Genomic DNA, 18,146 nt, shown 5'->3' with positions numbered 1-18,146 from the left:
ATCGAGCCAGAGTAACAAAAACAAAAACTTACTGTGTGTTTCTTGTGCAAATTTACCTACCATAATATGCATCATACAAGTTATTCACATTATATTTATATAAAAATAGCTATTCAGATTATAAAGAAATTTAGATTTCTTTCTTATTATAAAAAAGTTTTTTCATATTATAAATAAATTATTCAAATTATAATTTAGGTTATCATAATATAAAAAGTAATCATGTCGTAAACAGGTTGGTAGATCGAGTCATAAGTTGGTTAAGTTCGTTCAAGTAGTAAACATAAATACGATTCATTTAATGATTAGATTATACGAGTCAACTTATTTATAATCTAATTTAATTATATTAAAGTGAAACCTGTTCAAAGCTATCAGATTTATATGGAATTATATATTATATAATTCTTATCCGGTGTGATCGATAAAGGGAAATATAGATTAATGACAGGAGTTTAACATATAGGTATATTTTGCCTTTATCTTTTGTAAACATGCAACATAGAAGAGCATTACCATGCTTTTTTAAGTTGAGAGAGAGATTGGCAATTTTATAGTGTCCCGATTTAATTATAAATAATAGTCGAAACCCCTCAGTGGGGACAAAATGTCTCAACCACTGAGGTACTAAATTTGTACCTTTTACTCCTGACCATTCTGAAGAGAACATTTTCATCTACAGAACATCTGCTGATTTCACCACACGAATCACTTCAAATTTGAAACCAAGCCCTCAGATCTTTAAAGCAAACTTGCACATTTAAAACTTGAAGAGCTACTTGAAAGAACTGGAGATAAGTTTGCAATTACTCGTAGAGTTGCTTCAGTCTAAACTAAGTTTCCAATTGACATGCAAGTTTAGCCAATCCACCGATCTCATCGAGGCAAACCACAAGCGAAAATAAACTATAATCCTCAAGCAACTGGAGTTATATTCTTCTTGTGGTACCTGCCATTGTAGTTTGTAAGAAACATATGATGCATACACTGATTATTTGCAGCTGGTTCTTCTTCTATCAACATTTCAAACCTGCTGCAATAAGCCAGTCTCTATCAGCATCAGAAGCTTGTGAACTCGAGCATCAAGAAGCAGAAATTACTTACAGCAGTATTTATCCAATTTTACATGGAATCAGAGATAACTGCATTAATATAAGGAAAAATTACTTCGTCATCCAAAATGTAAGTATTGGAAAAAGAGTATAGCAGTGAGAATTTAAGAAATCAAGTGAGAACATCAGAGCATTGTCTGCACGAATTTAGGCTCTGGAAATTGGAACCATGGTTAGCAACTAGTATTTCGTTTTCAAAAGACCCCAAAATATTTTGCCGAGAAATAAAGATTTTGAGCTTGTAACAAACAACTTTTTTGTTCTTTTTATTTTGGATCTTTCTCATCCCAAAAATGAAAACACGTGGAAATGCAGTTCTAAGAACACGACTGCTGTCAAATGAAACCATGATTCAGATGAACAGTTCCAAATCTTCATGAAGAACTGTACATCTCCAGCACAGAACTCAATTTACATAGATTGGTGTCATGGAGTTAGGAGAAAGAAGAAAATTGCCCAATACTCGATGTGGCATGTGATCCATCGGCCACAATATTTTCATCATCAGAAGCCACTTGCCGAGATTCTGATAGTGTTAATGAAGGAGGTCCAGATGAAGATTCCAGCAGACGCCGAACTACTGGTACACCAGGTGATGTGGGTGTCAAAACACTGTATGCATAGATTCCCATAGGTGTTGCCATTGGATGGTCAAATTTGCAATTTGGGCCAAATTTGCAGATACCATAACGAGAATAGAATTTGCACAACACTTCCCCCTGCAATAAAACCAACCAAAAGGATAAGAAAAAAAAGAAATGAGCACTAATATACCAATGGAGTTCCACAAAGTAGTTGGACTATCTAGTAGAATTTCTACAAAGACTGTACAAGAGGATAACAAAATTGAAGATTAAGATAATTCTATCATACAGATTATTACAAAAAAAAGAAGAAAAAGAAATAATGATGCACAAACTATAAAGAGTCAAATATCACCTGCATTTACAGAATAAAAGCAATAGAGAAACATAGAAGACAAAATAAACTTAGATGTATGATTCATAACATAAGCATGTACCCTAGTCCAAAAAAATTTGGAACATATTTGAAAATCATTATATGCCAATAATTCCTATTAAGAGCAGACTCTAGTAATGATCAAATAATATAGAGCTATAAACTAATCCAGAATCTGCAGTTGCTAATTGCTTTACAAGATATGAAATTAGTTAGTTGATGACATTTGACAAGCACATAAAAAGTTGCTCACTTGCTAAACTTATTTGTTTATTCTTAACATTTCTAAAACCTTTTTTGCATCCAACAAGAACATGTTCACTTTTTCTTCCTTCTGATCTTTAAATAATTGCCAACTTTATTTTGCTCACTTTAGTGAAGGGCATACTACTTCTAGTATTTTGTAAAGGTAAGTCAGGATTTTGAACTATACAAACTAACTCTAAAAGCATCTCCCCAAAGTGATCCATAAAAAGATAAAATAAAAAAGAAATGACGAGTGATAAAATGAAGTGCTAGATGGAAACGAAGGTTGACACAACGTACTGGGCGTAGTGGTAGTCCTAATGGACTCAGTATGCAGTTTGGAGCAGGAACCAGTCTCTCCTTGGGATGATGAAACTTGCAGACTGCGCCGAACTTGCAATCTCCAGTTTTCATATAAAACTGACATTCTGGTTGATCAGGTCTCTCAGGAAAGATATTCTCTCTCTGCAATGCATACTGAGCCATAGAAACTGAACTGGAACCATAGGAAGATATTGTCCCTTGAACTCCTGCACTGGCTTCACTCTGGTGAGAAGTTCCATATAGTTGAACAGCCCCTGCTGTTTGTTGCCGGTTCTCAGAAGATGAAACAGAACCAAATTGCCCCTTGAGGTAATACAAATAATAAGTATTATGCTAAACATGCAATAAATCGTAAGTAAATAAATAGGAGATCTAACAGATCATAGATTTTGAAAAGGCAGAAAGAAGAATGAAAAAGTGATATGACAAGAAAATGATCGACCTGCAAAATGTAGAAGGTGAAAATAGCATTGAGATAATAACGTGGCACAATAACATAAATACTGCATTCTATTGGAAGCCCCCTACTTATCTCTTATAAAATGTCATTTACCTTTTGGATGCCTCCTAATTGTTAGATACTTCTGCACACTTCTGTTCATAAATTAGAAATTAGATACTATCTCATTTTCTTCTTTTTCCTGAAAATTGAAGACTACCTGCCAGGCTATTTTGGTAAAGATGCAAAAGTAAGTCTCTGCATGAGGTAGGTAATTATTTCACAAGTTCAAATGTCTTTAAAAATAAATAAGGTGACATTGATTTCAGCAACTGGGAGATAGCATCGCTACATGCATAGAATCTGAATATGAAGGTGATGTCTTGCCATCCTTTCCTGCATATCTTTGTTTCAATTGCCACCTTTAAATTATTAACGAGTCATTTATAATTTTCCCACTTTATATAATCAAAAACAAAAATAATAATAATGCTGAATCAAAAGAAAAGCACCGAATGAACCATAGTTCCCAGTTTCGGCCGATCCCAATCCTGGCCAAAATTAGCTGACTGGCTGGTCTCAACTATGGTATCGACCCGATACCCGATCCATTTCGGACAGTATCGCCCGAATGGGATCGGCCAATACGGCTGATCTCGCTTGAAAATGGCAGGAAGCTGGGAACGGGTGGGATCAAACCCGGACCCCACCCCTCCACCTGCCTCTCTTTCTCTTTTTTCTCTTTTTCTTTTTCTCTTTTTCTCTTCTTTCTCACTTCTTCCACCGGCGACCGAGTAGATCTCCGCTGACCTCAACCTCCGATGATATTCTCAGACAAAGATCCGACGACCTCAGATGAGTTTTTATTATTTTTTTCAGTTTTTAATTCCTCTTAAACCCTAGATCCGATGACCTTTACTGTTGCTGCTGCAGTGAAGCAACAGTGCCAATTACTGAGAGCCTGAGAGAGAGAGAGAGTAGGGGGAAGAAGTAAAGAAAAAATGGAAACCTTGTCTATATGAGTAATTTTTGAGTAAGTTCTGAATTTTGAGAAGAGAGAGGGGAGAGAGGAGCTCGATATTCATCAAAATTTTAAATTTTAAGTAAATTAATATATTTTTTAAAGTTTTTAGGCTTCATATGTGAGTAATTTTTATTTACTTATTTTCCTCTCATTTTTTCTAAATTTTAAGATTTTTTTGAATTTTTTAATAATATTTAAATTTTTACGTAATTTAAAAAAAGTCTGATCCGATACAAGCGGCCAATACGGCCGATACATATCATTTTTCTAGACGGCCGATACCAATCTCGATTCCGATATTGGAAACCTTAGAAAGAACCTTCTCTCACAAGTACATTAAATAAAATAGATGGAAATAAAACTTCCAGCATATTGTTGTGATTGCATTAACCAAAAAGATGTTCATGATTACAAATCTTACTATCAAGATCTGCTCCTATAGGAGGCACACACACACACACACACCAAGTTTTGTGAATAACATTACTTCCAAATCACCAAAGAAAAAAGAGAAAATAATACTTGCAAGTGGTACAATAGGCACACTTCCATTTCTGGGGAAATAGAGAAGGTCAGCTTAAGTAAACACAGTATCATAAAGTAATAACACAGATAGGGAAGTTAAGGGATTAAAAAAAAAAACCACCCCTGTTTTAGAAATATACTATGAGAGAGAATGAGAACAGAGACAATTATTCATTTAACTGAATCACAGATAATCTTCAACTTAATAGAAGCATGAGTAGTTGCACTTACAGTATATGTATTCCAGCTAGGTACTTGAACCAACCCTTGTGGTAGAATCAATTGAGCATAACTTGAGGGATTTTGCCATCTGGGGCTTGCAATAAAAGAAGCCCTGGACAATGGCCAGTTCGTCAAGCCCCCAGGATAGGACTGTTGAGCAGGACTTGTAGATGACTGTACAGGAGGATAGATAGTAGAACCACGTAATGAAACCACGGCATTAGAAGGTTGTGGATGGTGGAATTTACAAGTGTTCCCAAATTTACATTGCCCTGTTCTTAAATAATATGCACACTCCTTTTCGTTCTACAAAAAATAATTAGAAAGTTGATTAAATGTAGTGGAAAACTCACCTAAGAAATAAAAAGTGACAGCTGGAATTCTAAAAGCAGAGAAACAGAGGATATATCAACAATCACAAACCGCGCGAAGGGGGTATCCTAGAATATTTAATTGGACCCTCCCTTCAATTCCAGCCTTTTCTCTAGGGTGATGAAATTTGCATGTAGGTCCAAATTTGCATGTGCCGGTCTTCAGATAATACTACAAATAGTACAAAGAAGGAAAGTCAGTCTCAGTTGGACCAATATATAACCTGAGTTAGAATATTCATGTGATATGGAAGACTCTAATCACACCAATGTGCAGTACAAAGTACAAACAATTCAAAACTATCAAGTCCTAGGTGCAAGTTTAATCTCGAATGAGTGAAACTCCAGCTGGTTCATTACTTCATTTAATTTTGAGCATAGTTGTGTTGGTTCATAACAACTCACATTTTCGGTTTACCTAGGTATGAGAACATTAATGTACAATTATCAGTTAATCTCCTCTGCCACGTATTTAACCCCTCTAATTATACTTCCATTTTACATTGTATTATGTGTAATCAATTAATAAAAAAAATTATAGTTAATAATAAACTCTCAATATGGCAACATAGAACAATCAATCAGTTTGGATCAACGATAGTCGTCTCGTGCCACCATCGGCACAATACGCCCTCAGCACGCTCCTGCGCGCCACTAACACGCATTTAACATGATTTTAATAAAAAATTTAGGATATATGTTTTTGGGTCTTCGGTATATCAATCTTTGATTTTTGGTTTAAATATATATATTAAAACCTATATTATAATATTTTATTTTTAGATTATTTTTATAAATGACCTATTTTATTAAAGATAAAGTAATAGTTAAATATAAATATTATTAAACAAATAATATGATTGAATGCATTTATTAAAACAAATATGTATGAGTGTGTGTGTGTGTTTAGAACCGTTAGATCAACGGTTAGTATGATATGTATAAGTAAAAAAAAAACTCAAGCCAACCTTCATCTCTCCCAAAGTTCCCAATCCCATTGACCAAACCCTCTTCACCACCGAAAATCACTGTTCACCATCATTCCCATCTTCACCAATCACCACCGAAACCCTCCTTCACCAAGCCCTCGCTGACGGGACATCCGTCGCCATTCTCACCCCCATAGCCGCTTCCTCAGCAAGATTTCCCCATCCTTGCCTCTTGCGACAAGGCATCTCCAAGCTCCCATCAATCTCTCCCCAACTTCTGTCCTGATCTAGGCCGTCAAGTCCGCATCGTCGAGGTCCTAAACACCGACATTTGGCTCAAACCTCCGAGCATCACCAACGGTGCAATTAAGTCACTTCTGCTGGTGTCGGGGGAGGTGGCGAGGGGCGTGCGAAGCTGGGGTGAATTTCTCACTATCGTTATGTAATTGGAAGCTAGTCAAGGCGAGAAACTTCTTCAAAGGATTTTGCGCTGCAAGTAGTGGGAAGGAGTTCGCCTCAGCGAGGGTCTAGTGGCGGTGGCCTCGAAGAGCTTGCCATCGATGTTGAGCTTGATTCAGTCGTTGGATTGTTCCATCTCTAGACAGAAGAGTGAGGCCGAGCGAACGAATGAGGGTAGGAGGATTAAGTGAAGCTCAACTTTAGGCTGGGCGATGGCCTTGTAGGCCGAGTTGCATCTTGTGGTGTGGTTTGCTTACGAGCTATGGAGACGAGCAAAGCTCGAGCAATCATCAAGCTGGAGACGAGCTAAGCTAAGTTGTGCTTTTATAGCTAGAATCGAGCTCGAGCTCGAGCCGAGCTGAGGTTTTCCATCTCTCAAGCCGAGCCTAGCTCGGCCCAGCTTGCTCAAGCTCAGCTCGTTTACACCACTACTCCTTATGCCACCACCACCCTGCTTTCATCTGCATCTCATTCTTCTTCCCTTCCTCGTCGAAGAAGTCACTATCGATATAGTTCACCATAGCAAACCAAGAGCACCCCGAGATCTGCTAGTGAGTCCTCTTTAAATCCTACAATTAATTTCAAGTTAATTGATTATCTAAAAGTATAGCCATGTTTTTTTTACGGCTTCATCAATGAAATTCAGTCAATCAGCAACTTCGGGTCACCGTTGGACAGTCCAAGAAGCTTTGTCGCATCATCCTCGTACTGTGGGTGCTCTCAGTAGGTCTCGTTAGTGGTCGAGGAAGGCTATACCGTGTAGCCTCACTCCACCGGCTCCTTGACTTGCATCTAACTGTCGTCATCGATGTTTGACTACATCCTTGACCGACATGCTTCCCTAGCAAGGAATGTAGTTATTGTAGCCTGTCGCCCAAATCTTTAAAAGGGCGATCTCCATTACCGACGGCCATGATGTGGTGCCTAATTGTCGTCGACTGACCTTCCATTTTGTGTTGATTGCCTTGGCCATAATGAGTGGGTTGGTGTCATCAGTTGGATCGCCAACAAAGGTGATCGCCTACAACCATACTCCCCTCATCGTTGGCCTCTTCAAGGAAGATAACAAACTCGGGTCAGCTAGGTAGGCGTAGTGCCTTTATAAGTGGGTTTGGGTTATTGGTTTGGATTTGGTTGGGTCAAAGAAGAGTCAACCCAAATCAATGATTGTGTGGGCTAGCCACAACACACTTTGAGTTAGTTAGGTGGGGGTTAGGCCTTGGGCCTCGCCTATTTCTTTGGATTGGAGGGTTGCAGGTTAGAAGCAATCCACCTAGGTCCTTGGGCTTCAATCAACCCAAGTAAGAAATAAATGTGTTTCAAACTTTAGAAATTTTGGTTATTGTTAAAGTAAAGTACTTGAGCTATCCCACGAGGACCTTAAATGAGTTAATTCATTCATGTATTTATATTCTTGTATTTCATAATATGATTTCATTGTATTACTTTCATGCAATATCATACTCCATGCATTGTTAGTATGTCCATGCTATATTACTTTTGGTGTGATATTATAGTTCATGAAATGTTAATCTTCATACATTACTATTCTTCGTACAAATAGCAAATATATTGATCATGAATAATTAGTGAAACACTTGTTATGAGTAGGTAGAACTGTGAGAACAGACACATACTAGATATTCTTCGTACATCTCCCTATAGTGACTCAAGTCTATCTTAAAATTCATAGGACATACCTATTTCTGATCAATCTATGGTCTATTTAGGTGACTTTGACGAAATTAGAAAATAATCCAAAGTTAAATCAGGAATTTCTCCGAAGTGACCATAATCTCTCTTAATAGCTAGTGAAAAAGATTATCACACCTTCTAGTGACCCTAATTGGATTAACTACAAGGAAAAACACGAGTATCATCTTAAGATGACTTCTAATTGACGTGGATCCATAAGCATAGTCCTAAAATAAGACATTTAGCAATTTTTAGATTAAGAAGTTCTGAGTAATGAAATTGAGCATGTTATTAGCTTGTTAATCGCGTTATTGTTACTTGTGCTTTATTATTCACATTATGAGCATACCGGTTATTGTTATTAATATTGAGTTTTGGTTTTACTAGCTTTTGGGTGGATACATCCATTGAGATAAAATTATTAGCTCATTAATCTCTCTTAATATTTCAAATGCTAATTAGTGTGGCAAATAAGCGTGGTGCACCAGGACTTTACCTCAATTTAAGATTTTGGCCATCTATCTTCAGTTACAGTAGTGGTTTTAGTTTTAATTTGAAAAACTATTTGTTGCCTTATCTTTAGTTGGAAGACATTGATTGTATAATTTGGATATCTTTATGCCTTTGGGAGTTTTTGAATTGGAGTTATTAAAGAAATTTTGAAACTTTATATTGTGAAGTTGGATAGTTATTATTAACGCTTAATGTATCCCAAGCCTATTGGAGTGCATGGTCGGTCATAATTCAGAAATCAAGAAGTGACACTGCTCCTTGGTATAAAAAGAACACCAATCTGCAAAATCCGAGATAGGTCACCTTAGTGGCCTTTGAGGTTTCACATTTAACTTATTTGTTGCCTAGAATTGCTTAGCCATTAATTTGTATATTCTCATCAATCTTCAAAGAGTTGGCATGATGTTGATTATCAACTATATGAATCTGCTAAGTGCCACCATAGAGCCTACTCTAAGTTGCACCGTCAATGACCAATATTAGTAAAATATTGCATAACCTCACCGACAGAAAATAAAAATGGGGAAGATTTTGTAATCTCTAAAGGGAGACAAGGGACCTCAAGATACTTGCTACATAAAAGAAAGAACACAACTCCTAAATGCAAAGTATAACAGCAATGAAAGAACTTGCGGTTCTATTAGAACGGAAGCATGAGCCAAGAAACATAAACAAGTTACAGCCTTCACTCAATTCACTATTTGAAATGCAACTTAAAATATAATACTGCGTGCAGTAAATATAATTCCTGCAATTTAGCATTCAGGACACTTTGTTAATGCATACCATGTTAACTGTTAGTTTCTAGCTTCCTCAGAAGAATTAAGTATGATCTGGAAAGAAAAATAGGTATTTATTTTCTTACACAGAAGCTGAATATCCAAACTGATAATTATTTCACTTCAGCATGGATAGGGTCCTTCAAAAGATTGTCAGCAAACTAACCATCTACCTTAAAGAGTTCCCTCTTGCTTTTCAGAAGTCTTTGATATTTTGGATAACTAGCTACTTTTATTTACAGCCAAGTTCTTCCAGTATATAACCTTAGATAAATCAAGTACTGCAGGTGACAAATCAAGAGGAATAAATGCTTAATCAACGTCCATGCTTTATGAATCCTTGAAGCAGTAAGATTGTCATCAATATATTGAATACTTGCATATGTTCACTAAATTACAGAGATGACTATGTAGAAGACTAAAAGCATATGTCGAAAGTTTTAAAGTCACTCCATCTCTCAACTAAGTATACTGAAAGTTTTAAAGTCACTCCATTATCTTCTCCTCTTATCAGAAGAAGAGTAAAGAAATACATACCTGCCAGGTAATGCATGTCTATTTATAGTAGAATTACTTCTTCAAGAGTCTAGGTTAAGCATGGGTCTGTAGTTGCTTGAATTATAAAATTGTGCTTTCTTGGGGTACATTATGTTATAGAGAATAGATCTTAACATATACTATAGATCTTCACGATATGATGATTTTTGTAATCTAGTTAAAGCAATTCCCTAAACAATACCTCAAAGATGTCAAAGATTAGAAAATAGAGAGACAGACAGACAGAGAGAGAAAGAGATGGATAGTCGATTTAGAAAAAAAAAAACTAACATGAGAATCGTTTTATGTATGGTAGAGGTCCATACATACATGTCACTTTCTATGCAAAAGATGCTGAAGAATCATTTGATGAATTCACTTAGGAGCGTAACACCTTATGCGAACAGATAGTTTTTAGCAAGACTTTTCCTGGTCATAGGATCTAGACCCTAAATGTAAATTAAGGTGGAATTTTGAAAATGTTTTGAATAAGAATGAATAATGAAAAATACAAAAAGCAACCATTCCTACGTAACTAACTAACATCAGTCCCACATACAGACATAACCATGGCTGCCTCTGAGACAATCCACTGACTACTGCCAAAGTATCTACATGCCTCCAACTTACCCCCTCTTAGCTGCTATGTGGAAAGAGACAAAAGAGAGTGAAATCAAATAGGGGTCAATGATCAAAATGAGAGCATCAGAGGTAGTGAGTAGTGAAATGGTAGCTTTGCAAGGTTATAGAGATAAAGAGACAGGCTGTCCCCAGAGGGTATAATTTATAAAAACTGATACTCAGAGATAAAGGCCTGCACGTTCACTGGCTGCTTCCATTTCAGGTAAAACTAGAGCCGAAAGCCAATCTATGTAATTACACAAGAGGGTATAATTTATAAAAAAACTGACACTTCTGCTTCTGCTTACACTAAAAAGTCACTAGGTGTAAGATCCTCAATCTAAGTAATTATCAAGGATTTGAGATAACAGCTTGATTGGAAGCTCTTTCCCACATGCTATATCATTGAAAAACTGTCAGGATCCTTTCCAAATCAGCCTCTAAAACTAATCCAGAACCCATAATCATTAATTAGTAGAAATATATACTGGTTTCTGAACCAAAAGCAACTATAACATACAACAAAGCAGTTAAACCTTCACTTCAGAACATTTTAAAAATCTAGAATTATTTATGTGTGGGCGTGTATACATACATGTGGCTAGTCCATGGATATAGCAAAAAGAGAACGAGATGAAAAAAATTAAAGCAACAGAATCACATATACTAATCGAGTTCTATTGAGAGTTACATGAAAATCTTCTTAGACAGGAAGAGATTACCTGGCATTCAGGTTGTCCTACTCTTTCTGGATATACTCCCTTCATTCTTGCAGCAGCAATTGCCTGACATTCAACAGGAGCAATCAGGATAACAAATTTAAATAAAACAAACAAGCTTAAGTTTCTAGGTCAAAACAAACATTTTGCTCTTCTGAACTTTGATTCAGTATCAATTTGCCCACCCCATACAAAACTACAAATGTCCCCCTAAACTTTTGGAAACCTGTAACCAATCCTATCTGCTAGCCTACTGTCAGTTAACTTAAAAGAAAATTATCCTATGTTCTTGCCATAGACAAATTTACCCTCACGAAGATGAATAATTACTTGTTGGATGATTTTGCCTTCCATTTCATCTCCTTCCTCAAACTGGCCTAGAAAAGGGTCTTGTCTCATTCATCCCCAACCCTCAAATCTCTCCACTTCTCCTGCTGACCTTAAAAAGGCCAGCCTCCTTAATTTTTGTTATTCAACTTCTCTATCCCACCTCTTTGCCTTCTTGCAAATCCTTCTACGCTTCTTCTCCACATGGCCTTCAATGGAAGCAGCAGCAACACTAAGGGTGGGATCAAAACATCAAGTGACAAACCTTATATAAATCTCAAAATTATGGGTAGGACCAAGCAACAAACTCTGAAATCTCTGCAACAAACTGTATGAAATCTCTGCAAAAATCTCCCTGATGGCACAACAATCCTTGGTTTTTCATGGACCAAAATGGCCCATATAAGGTGTTTGTCATAAATAGATGATGAAGGGCCAGAAAAGTGGGTTATAGGAAGAGAACAGGCTGTGAACAGAGATAATAATTTGCATTAGGTGTATGCAAATTTTGGGTGCGATTGTGAATAGAGATAATAGTTTGCATCAGGTGTTTGCAAATTTGGGTAGGACCAAGTGATTCACCCCTCCCCAAATCAATATTTAGGGGCAATAGGTGACTTATGCAGCCCTAGGTGGAAATAAAGTGAATCCAAGCTTATTTCTCAGATCCACTTTCAGAAATAAGTCAAGATCTGCTAAAAAGTGGATCTGCTAAGATAAACCTACCAATCTGCTAAGATCATCTTCTTTTTCCACCCCATGATATCCCTTCTCTTCTCCATTTTAAGGTTTCGAAGGGAGATGGGTGCCAGTTGAGACAGAGTCCAGCTTCAGTAGTTTGACTAATACAACTGGGGCTAGATCAGGTTGTATCAAAACAAAATAAATTTGTTTTGGAAGAAAATAAAGTTTTTGTCGGGGGGCGTTCGAACATACTGTGTGAACGCCTACACGCATTCACAAATATAGAGAATGGAAATTGTGTATTCGAACAGCCTCGAGCCCGTTCGAACACCTGCATATGTTCGCAATTATAGAGAACGGAAAATCCACGTTCGAACGGCCTCAGGCGCGTTCGAACGCACTGCGACAAAAATACTTTGTTTTTAGGGTTTTATTTCTATTGTTTGAGTCCAAAGGATAGCCTCTAGGTATTGTGGAGTACACCCTAGTTGAGTAATGTTATGAAATCATATTTTCTTCTCCTATCTCTCTTTCTCTTCTTCCTTCTTGCCCTAACTTCTCATTGTCCCCTAACCTTCATTGGTTAGACCTTTCTCCTCCTCTGTCGTGGCCCTACTTCTTCTAGAAGCAACATCTTCTTTCCTTTTATCCTATTCCCATCTCTATTCGCCAATATTTCCATCCACATATCATCTTCTCCTTCCTTTCCACCACCATCAAGATCTTCCTTCAATCTAAATAACTAACCCATCCCATATTGGTCCGGTCCTTAACATTGACACAAAAAATATGAATGCGAGACGGCGGAGGTTGCAACAATGAGAAGAGATAGAGGCGGAGGTTCATCATTGTCTCTCCGCCTATCATTTATGACTTCAGAGCTCTTTTAACTTAATCGGATATAAACTTAGTCTTCTATTATCAAAACTCCACTACTTCTCAAGCTTTGACTTTCCTAGAATGATATGGCATTATTATTGTCTCGGGTACAAATAACAATTCGAAGACTTCCATTATATTTGAAGATTACCTGAAAATTTTGATCAAGATAACAGATCTTATTCAAAAACACCTATATCAAAAATCCAAACTACTATCATAAGATTTCACATCTTCAAACTGCTTCCATGACATCATTCATTGACCGGACTGCTCAGATGCATCTAAATGAATATGTTGCGCAAAGCTCATCCTCAAACATGTCACAAAACTGGTAGTAATTGATGATGTCGGACAATGCAACAGCTTCTTATGATCTCACATTTGGCAAAATCTTTCTTTAACCTTCAATTTTCTTAATTTACCAAGTATAGTATGTTCACTGCTTTTCTAGATAAACAACATATGGATCTAAAATCTTGACTGATAAAATTTTCAGGATTTGCTATTACATCAAGATAAGTTGTTTCTTGCAAATGTGCTAATATCATCAACTCTTTTATCTCCTGGCTGATTTAGCACAACCTCAGCTTTTTTATTCAAAATCTAGGACTCACTGATTTATCTTCATCTACCACTCACTGTTTTATGCATGGATCCCAAAATTGGCTGATCCGAATCGAGATCAACAATTACCGATCCTGATCCAGACCCAAAATCATTCTAGTAACTGGTCTCGGTCTGGGATCGATCAGTTTCGACTGTCTCAGTCATATCGACCCATCCGTCTCAGCCATATCGGCCGAAATTCGACTATCAGCCAAAACTAAAAAAAATTTAAGATTCAGTTCAAATCTAAAATATATCAAACATATAATTGATATCCTCACCTATCTTCTTCGAGTTTTCAGTTTTTATCCTCTATCTATCACACACTCTCCTCCCACCCCTCATACTTCATCAAGCTCATCCAATGGCTGATCCAATGAGTCCCTCCGGCTACTCCGCATTCTAATTAACTCGGGTGAGTATTTTTTTTATTCTCATTTCTCTTTTCTTTCTCACCCGTTCTTTAACTTCTCTTTTCTTACTATAAAACAACAATAGAGAAAGAAATCTCTCTCTTCACTATTGTTTTGCAAAAACAATTTACTAATATAAAAATTTGTTAAATTAAGGTCAAAATTCATCATAGTTTTTTAGTGGATTTTTCTTTAGTTTTTACCTTAATATATGACTAATTTTTATTTTTATTTTTCTATTATTTTTCCTAAATTTTTTTAAGTTTGCTTGTATTTTTAAATAATATTTAAAATTTAATGTAATTAAAAATAGTCTAATCCCATACGGATAGCCGATATAACCATTACAGCCGATACGTATCATTTTGTCTAACGGCCGAACCCGATACAGAATTTTGAAACATTGGTTTTATGCTTCCTCTACCACCCACAGGTTTATGTTTCCTCTATCTGTGTATTTCATGACTAAAGCCTCCTCAATGGTTTTTATAATCTCTATAAATAAAGCATTTGGAACTCCTCGAAAAGGTAAAATCGTCAATTCTACTTGTTGACGGTAATCCTGAGTTAAATGAGGGTCAACAAGCTTTCGAATCATGCCTATCATGGTTCAAACTTCAAAGTTCTAGTAAATTGAACAAATCAAATCGAGGCATAAACATTGCTACACTAGTCACAACCTAAACATCATACATCTTAGCTCAAGCATAAAGATTATAAATTTCAATTGAGCCCAATTTTTGCCAAAAGAATGCAAAAGGAGTAGCTTTTCCAGATCAGGACTCTATGGATTGGATCAACCCATTGACAATTACAATCACTGCACTTCCAAAAAATGCCATATGTTAAGCTAGACTTTTTTTAAAAAAAATCAAAAGGAAAATTTTATCTGCAAAGAAATTATTAAGAAAAATGCAAGCAACATAAGATAAAGTAGTCAATAAGCCCAAAATGTTACAGGGAAGTAAGATGTGATCACAACTCACAAGATTCCAAACTTCAGTTACACCTATCTATCCTCTGCTGCAAATAAACTGAAATAGAAATATAGGAGCATATAGTTCCTATCATATATGGAGTGAAATCAAATGGCACATTCTGAATAATCTAATGAAATATTAATGATATAAACAATACATAGAAGGAGGCATCAAAAATAAAAGTCTAAACAGGAACCCATGTTGTTCTTCTTTCAACCAAAGAAGAAAATAAAAATATAAGGAACACAAGAGAATAAAACAGGTCTGTACAAATTGGTAACGAGTATTGACAGGAGACAAGTGGACTAGACATATCTTATTGAGCATTAACATGGAACCAGAAGAGGGGGCAATTGTTAATGGAAACCAATGCCAAAACTATGATAGGCAGGCATGTGTATTTGTCCTGTAGTACCAACATGTTTCACATTAAAGCTCATCCATTTTGGTAATCTTAGATTTTTCAACTATAAAATGACATATCCATTCAAATCTATGTTCTTCATGTACACTTATATCCATCCCAGTTTGTGATCTTAGTTAGCTCTTAGCTAGCGGGGAACTTAATGTGTCGGACACTCAACAATTTTTATCTCAAAGCTAACCATATAGTAACTGCAAAAGGAGCACTTATAAGTATTATTTTGGGTCAGACCCAAACTTATTTTTTTCTCCCAAGTCCAAGGTTATACAGCGTTATTTTGGCCAATTTAAATCAATTTCCAAATTCATGCATGTTCTTGAGGAGCCTGCATATAGCTACAGCCAATGCAAAGGAGCCAAATCTCATGGTTAAAAGACGGGATGAATTGGTATACATTGTAACAGAGAAGCTCTATAAAAGGTAATCATAAAAACAGAAAGAAAACCAAAAACACATGGTAGTACAAAATTGAAAAAAAAAAAAAAAAAGTTGAACACATTCTTAATATTGCGAAATAAAAAAAGTCAAAATATTATTCGAAAAAAAAATTTTGAAATATACCAGCTTCCTATCGGGAGGGTGGTTGAATCTGCAAGTCATCCCAAATCTACAAAGGCCAGTCCTGACATAATAAGCACAGTCTGGCTCCCCCGGCCGCTCGGGATACGCTCCAGAATCCATAATCTCGCCTCCTCTCATGCCCATCTGCCACATTATCTCTGCAATACCATCACGATAGCAGAAGATTAGCTCAGAACCCAATTGCACAAATCCATGAAACCCTAACTCTAATCCTGACCGTCACCGAAGTCGCCGGCAGCGGCGTCGTAGTCCATCGGCGGTCATCAAGGGAATCCCGAGGCGGTCGGAGGCGTCATCGAGAGCGGCGAGGCTTCGATCGGATAAGAGAAAGAGGAACCCGGAAGCGAGAGAGGAATGGAAAAGGGAAGGGAAGGGGAGAGAGAGAGGGATGAAGGGGAGAGAAGTGGAAGGGGCGGGGGAGGGGGGTGTGGTTGTTTTCTCTCTCTCTCTCTCTCTCTCTCTCTCTCTCTCTCTCTCTCTCTCTCTCTCTCTCTCTCTCTCTCTCTCTCTCTCTCTAAAGAAAGCGTGAGGAGAGGAATAAAAACGACCACAGCCATTCACTCCGACAGCCAGTCGTTTGAGGGCTTTTTTTTCTGCCTATTTTTCTTTCCCACCAGCGGGAGCGGAATATGACGCGATAAATGTTAAATATTAGTTTTTTTGCATACATACCCTTAAAAAATCCCATATTTACTTATATACTCCTCTAAATTTTATATTTACACGTAAAACCTTCAAAATACATGGGTTTTACATGTATACACATAAAAACCCTTGCTCTTTACATGGGTACCCCTAGAGTTAACAAATCGCCAAAATTTGAATAATTTAGACATTATAAAAAATGAAACTATCCTTATTTTAATTTTCATAAATTTTCTTACTCAAGGATATTTTTATCTTTTCTTATCTTAAATTATTGAGATTTAATTTGAAAATAATTACATATGTTTTAAGGGGTATATATATATATATGTATGTATGAATATCAACTCTAGAGGGGCATACAAATAAATAAGTGATTTTTGAAGGGTATACACACAAAAAATCCAATAATATTTGAGGAGTTATACAAAAAATAATAATAGCATAGTCGGTCAATATGCATATGTGAAGATTGTGTGATTTATTAGATAATAATTATGGGGTTATTCGTGGAGTAACAAATAAAAGTTGTTTTTTTAAAAAATTATATTAACGAAAAGCATGGGCTCAAAATACAGTTTTAGATAGCAGGGGATAACACAAGCCATGCGCGTATCTTGACAAAATGGCTTGAAACTTAGATTGCTCTCGTTCACTGCATAAAAAAGTATTTTTTTTTATCTATTAAAAGTAGCAAGTCAATGAGTTATTTAATTTGTTTCATGATAGATATGTATGAATATGAAATTGGTAAATGTTGGCATCAAATTCTTTTGATCTACTAATTTCTTGGTGTTTCCATGGGCTGAATTTTTTGCTTAACTAATAAGTTAAAAGTTGAGAGTCAAATTCTATAGCAACATTACACAGTCTAAGCTTCCTTGCCTTTCTAAGCGCTCATGCTTCAATAGAGATTGCATCACTAAAGTTCGAAGGAACCAACCTGCAAATAAAACACACAAGCATTAGTATCTCTAAAGATCACCCTCTTTGCATGATTAAATGGCTCTAAAAACTATCTTGGTCAACTTTAATCCAATCAGGATGAGAAACCAATAAATATTAGAAACAAAATATTTTAGAATAAGAATGTGTTTAAGAGAGCCTTGAAAGTATTCGTAGTCATCA

General features: G+C 36.3%; 1 protein-coding gene across 1 annotated transcript; it reads right to left on the bottom strand.

Annotated features, from left to right (window-relative positions):
* Positions 1-1,351: 1,351 nt before the first annotated feature.
* On the bottom strand, positions 1,352-16,810 carry LOC140768285 (zinc finger CCCH domain-containing protein ZFN-like). Its single transcript, XM_073108517.1, has 7 exons — positions 16,591-16,810; positions 16,353-16,510; positions 11,479-11,541; positions 5,276-5,395; positions 4,862-5,158; positions 2,619-2,945; positions 1,352-1,831 (listed from the first exon to the last, which is right to left on the bottom strand). The coding sequence occupies exons 1-7, from the start codon at positions 16,625-16,627 to the stop codon at positions 1,547-1,549; spliced, it is 1,287 nt and encodes a 428-aa protein (XP_072964618.1). The 5' UTR covers positions 16,628-16,810; the 3' UTR covers positions 1,352-1,546.
* Between the last annotated feature and the right edge of the window lie 1,336 nt (positions 16,811-18,146).

Source organism: Typha angustifolia, chromosome 10, assembly GCF_048772165.1.
Source record: "Typha angustifolia cultivar Huaian chromosome 10, ASM4877216v1, whole genome shotgun sequence".
Taxonomy (NCBI): Eukaryota; Viridiplantae; Streptophyta; class Magnoliopsida; order Poales; family Typhaceae; genus Typha; species Typha angustifolia.
The sequence above is the reverse complement of the archived record's forward strand: the minus strand, read 5'-3'. Positions and strand labels throughout refer to the sequence as shown.

Bases quoted from the DNA above. Each gene is read 5' to 3' on its own strand.
- LOC140768285 (XM_073108517.1), bottom strand. From the start codon at position 16,627: ATGGACTACGACGCCGCTGCCGGCGACTTCGGTGACG. The intron at 5,159-5,275 runs GTTTGTGATTGT...TATTTTTTGTAG, and splicing joins TAGGATACCCCCTTCGCGCG to AACGAAAAGGAGTGTGCATA. The intron at 2,946-4,861 runs GTAAGTGCAACT...TATTACCTCAAG, and splicing joins CTAGCTGGAATACATATACT to GGGCAATTTGGTTCTGTTTC.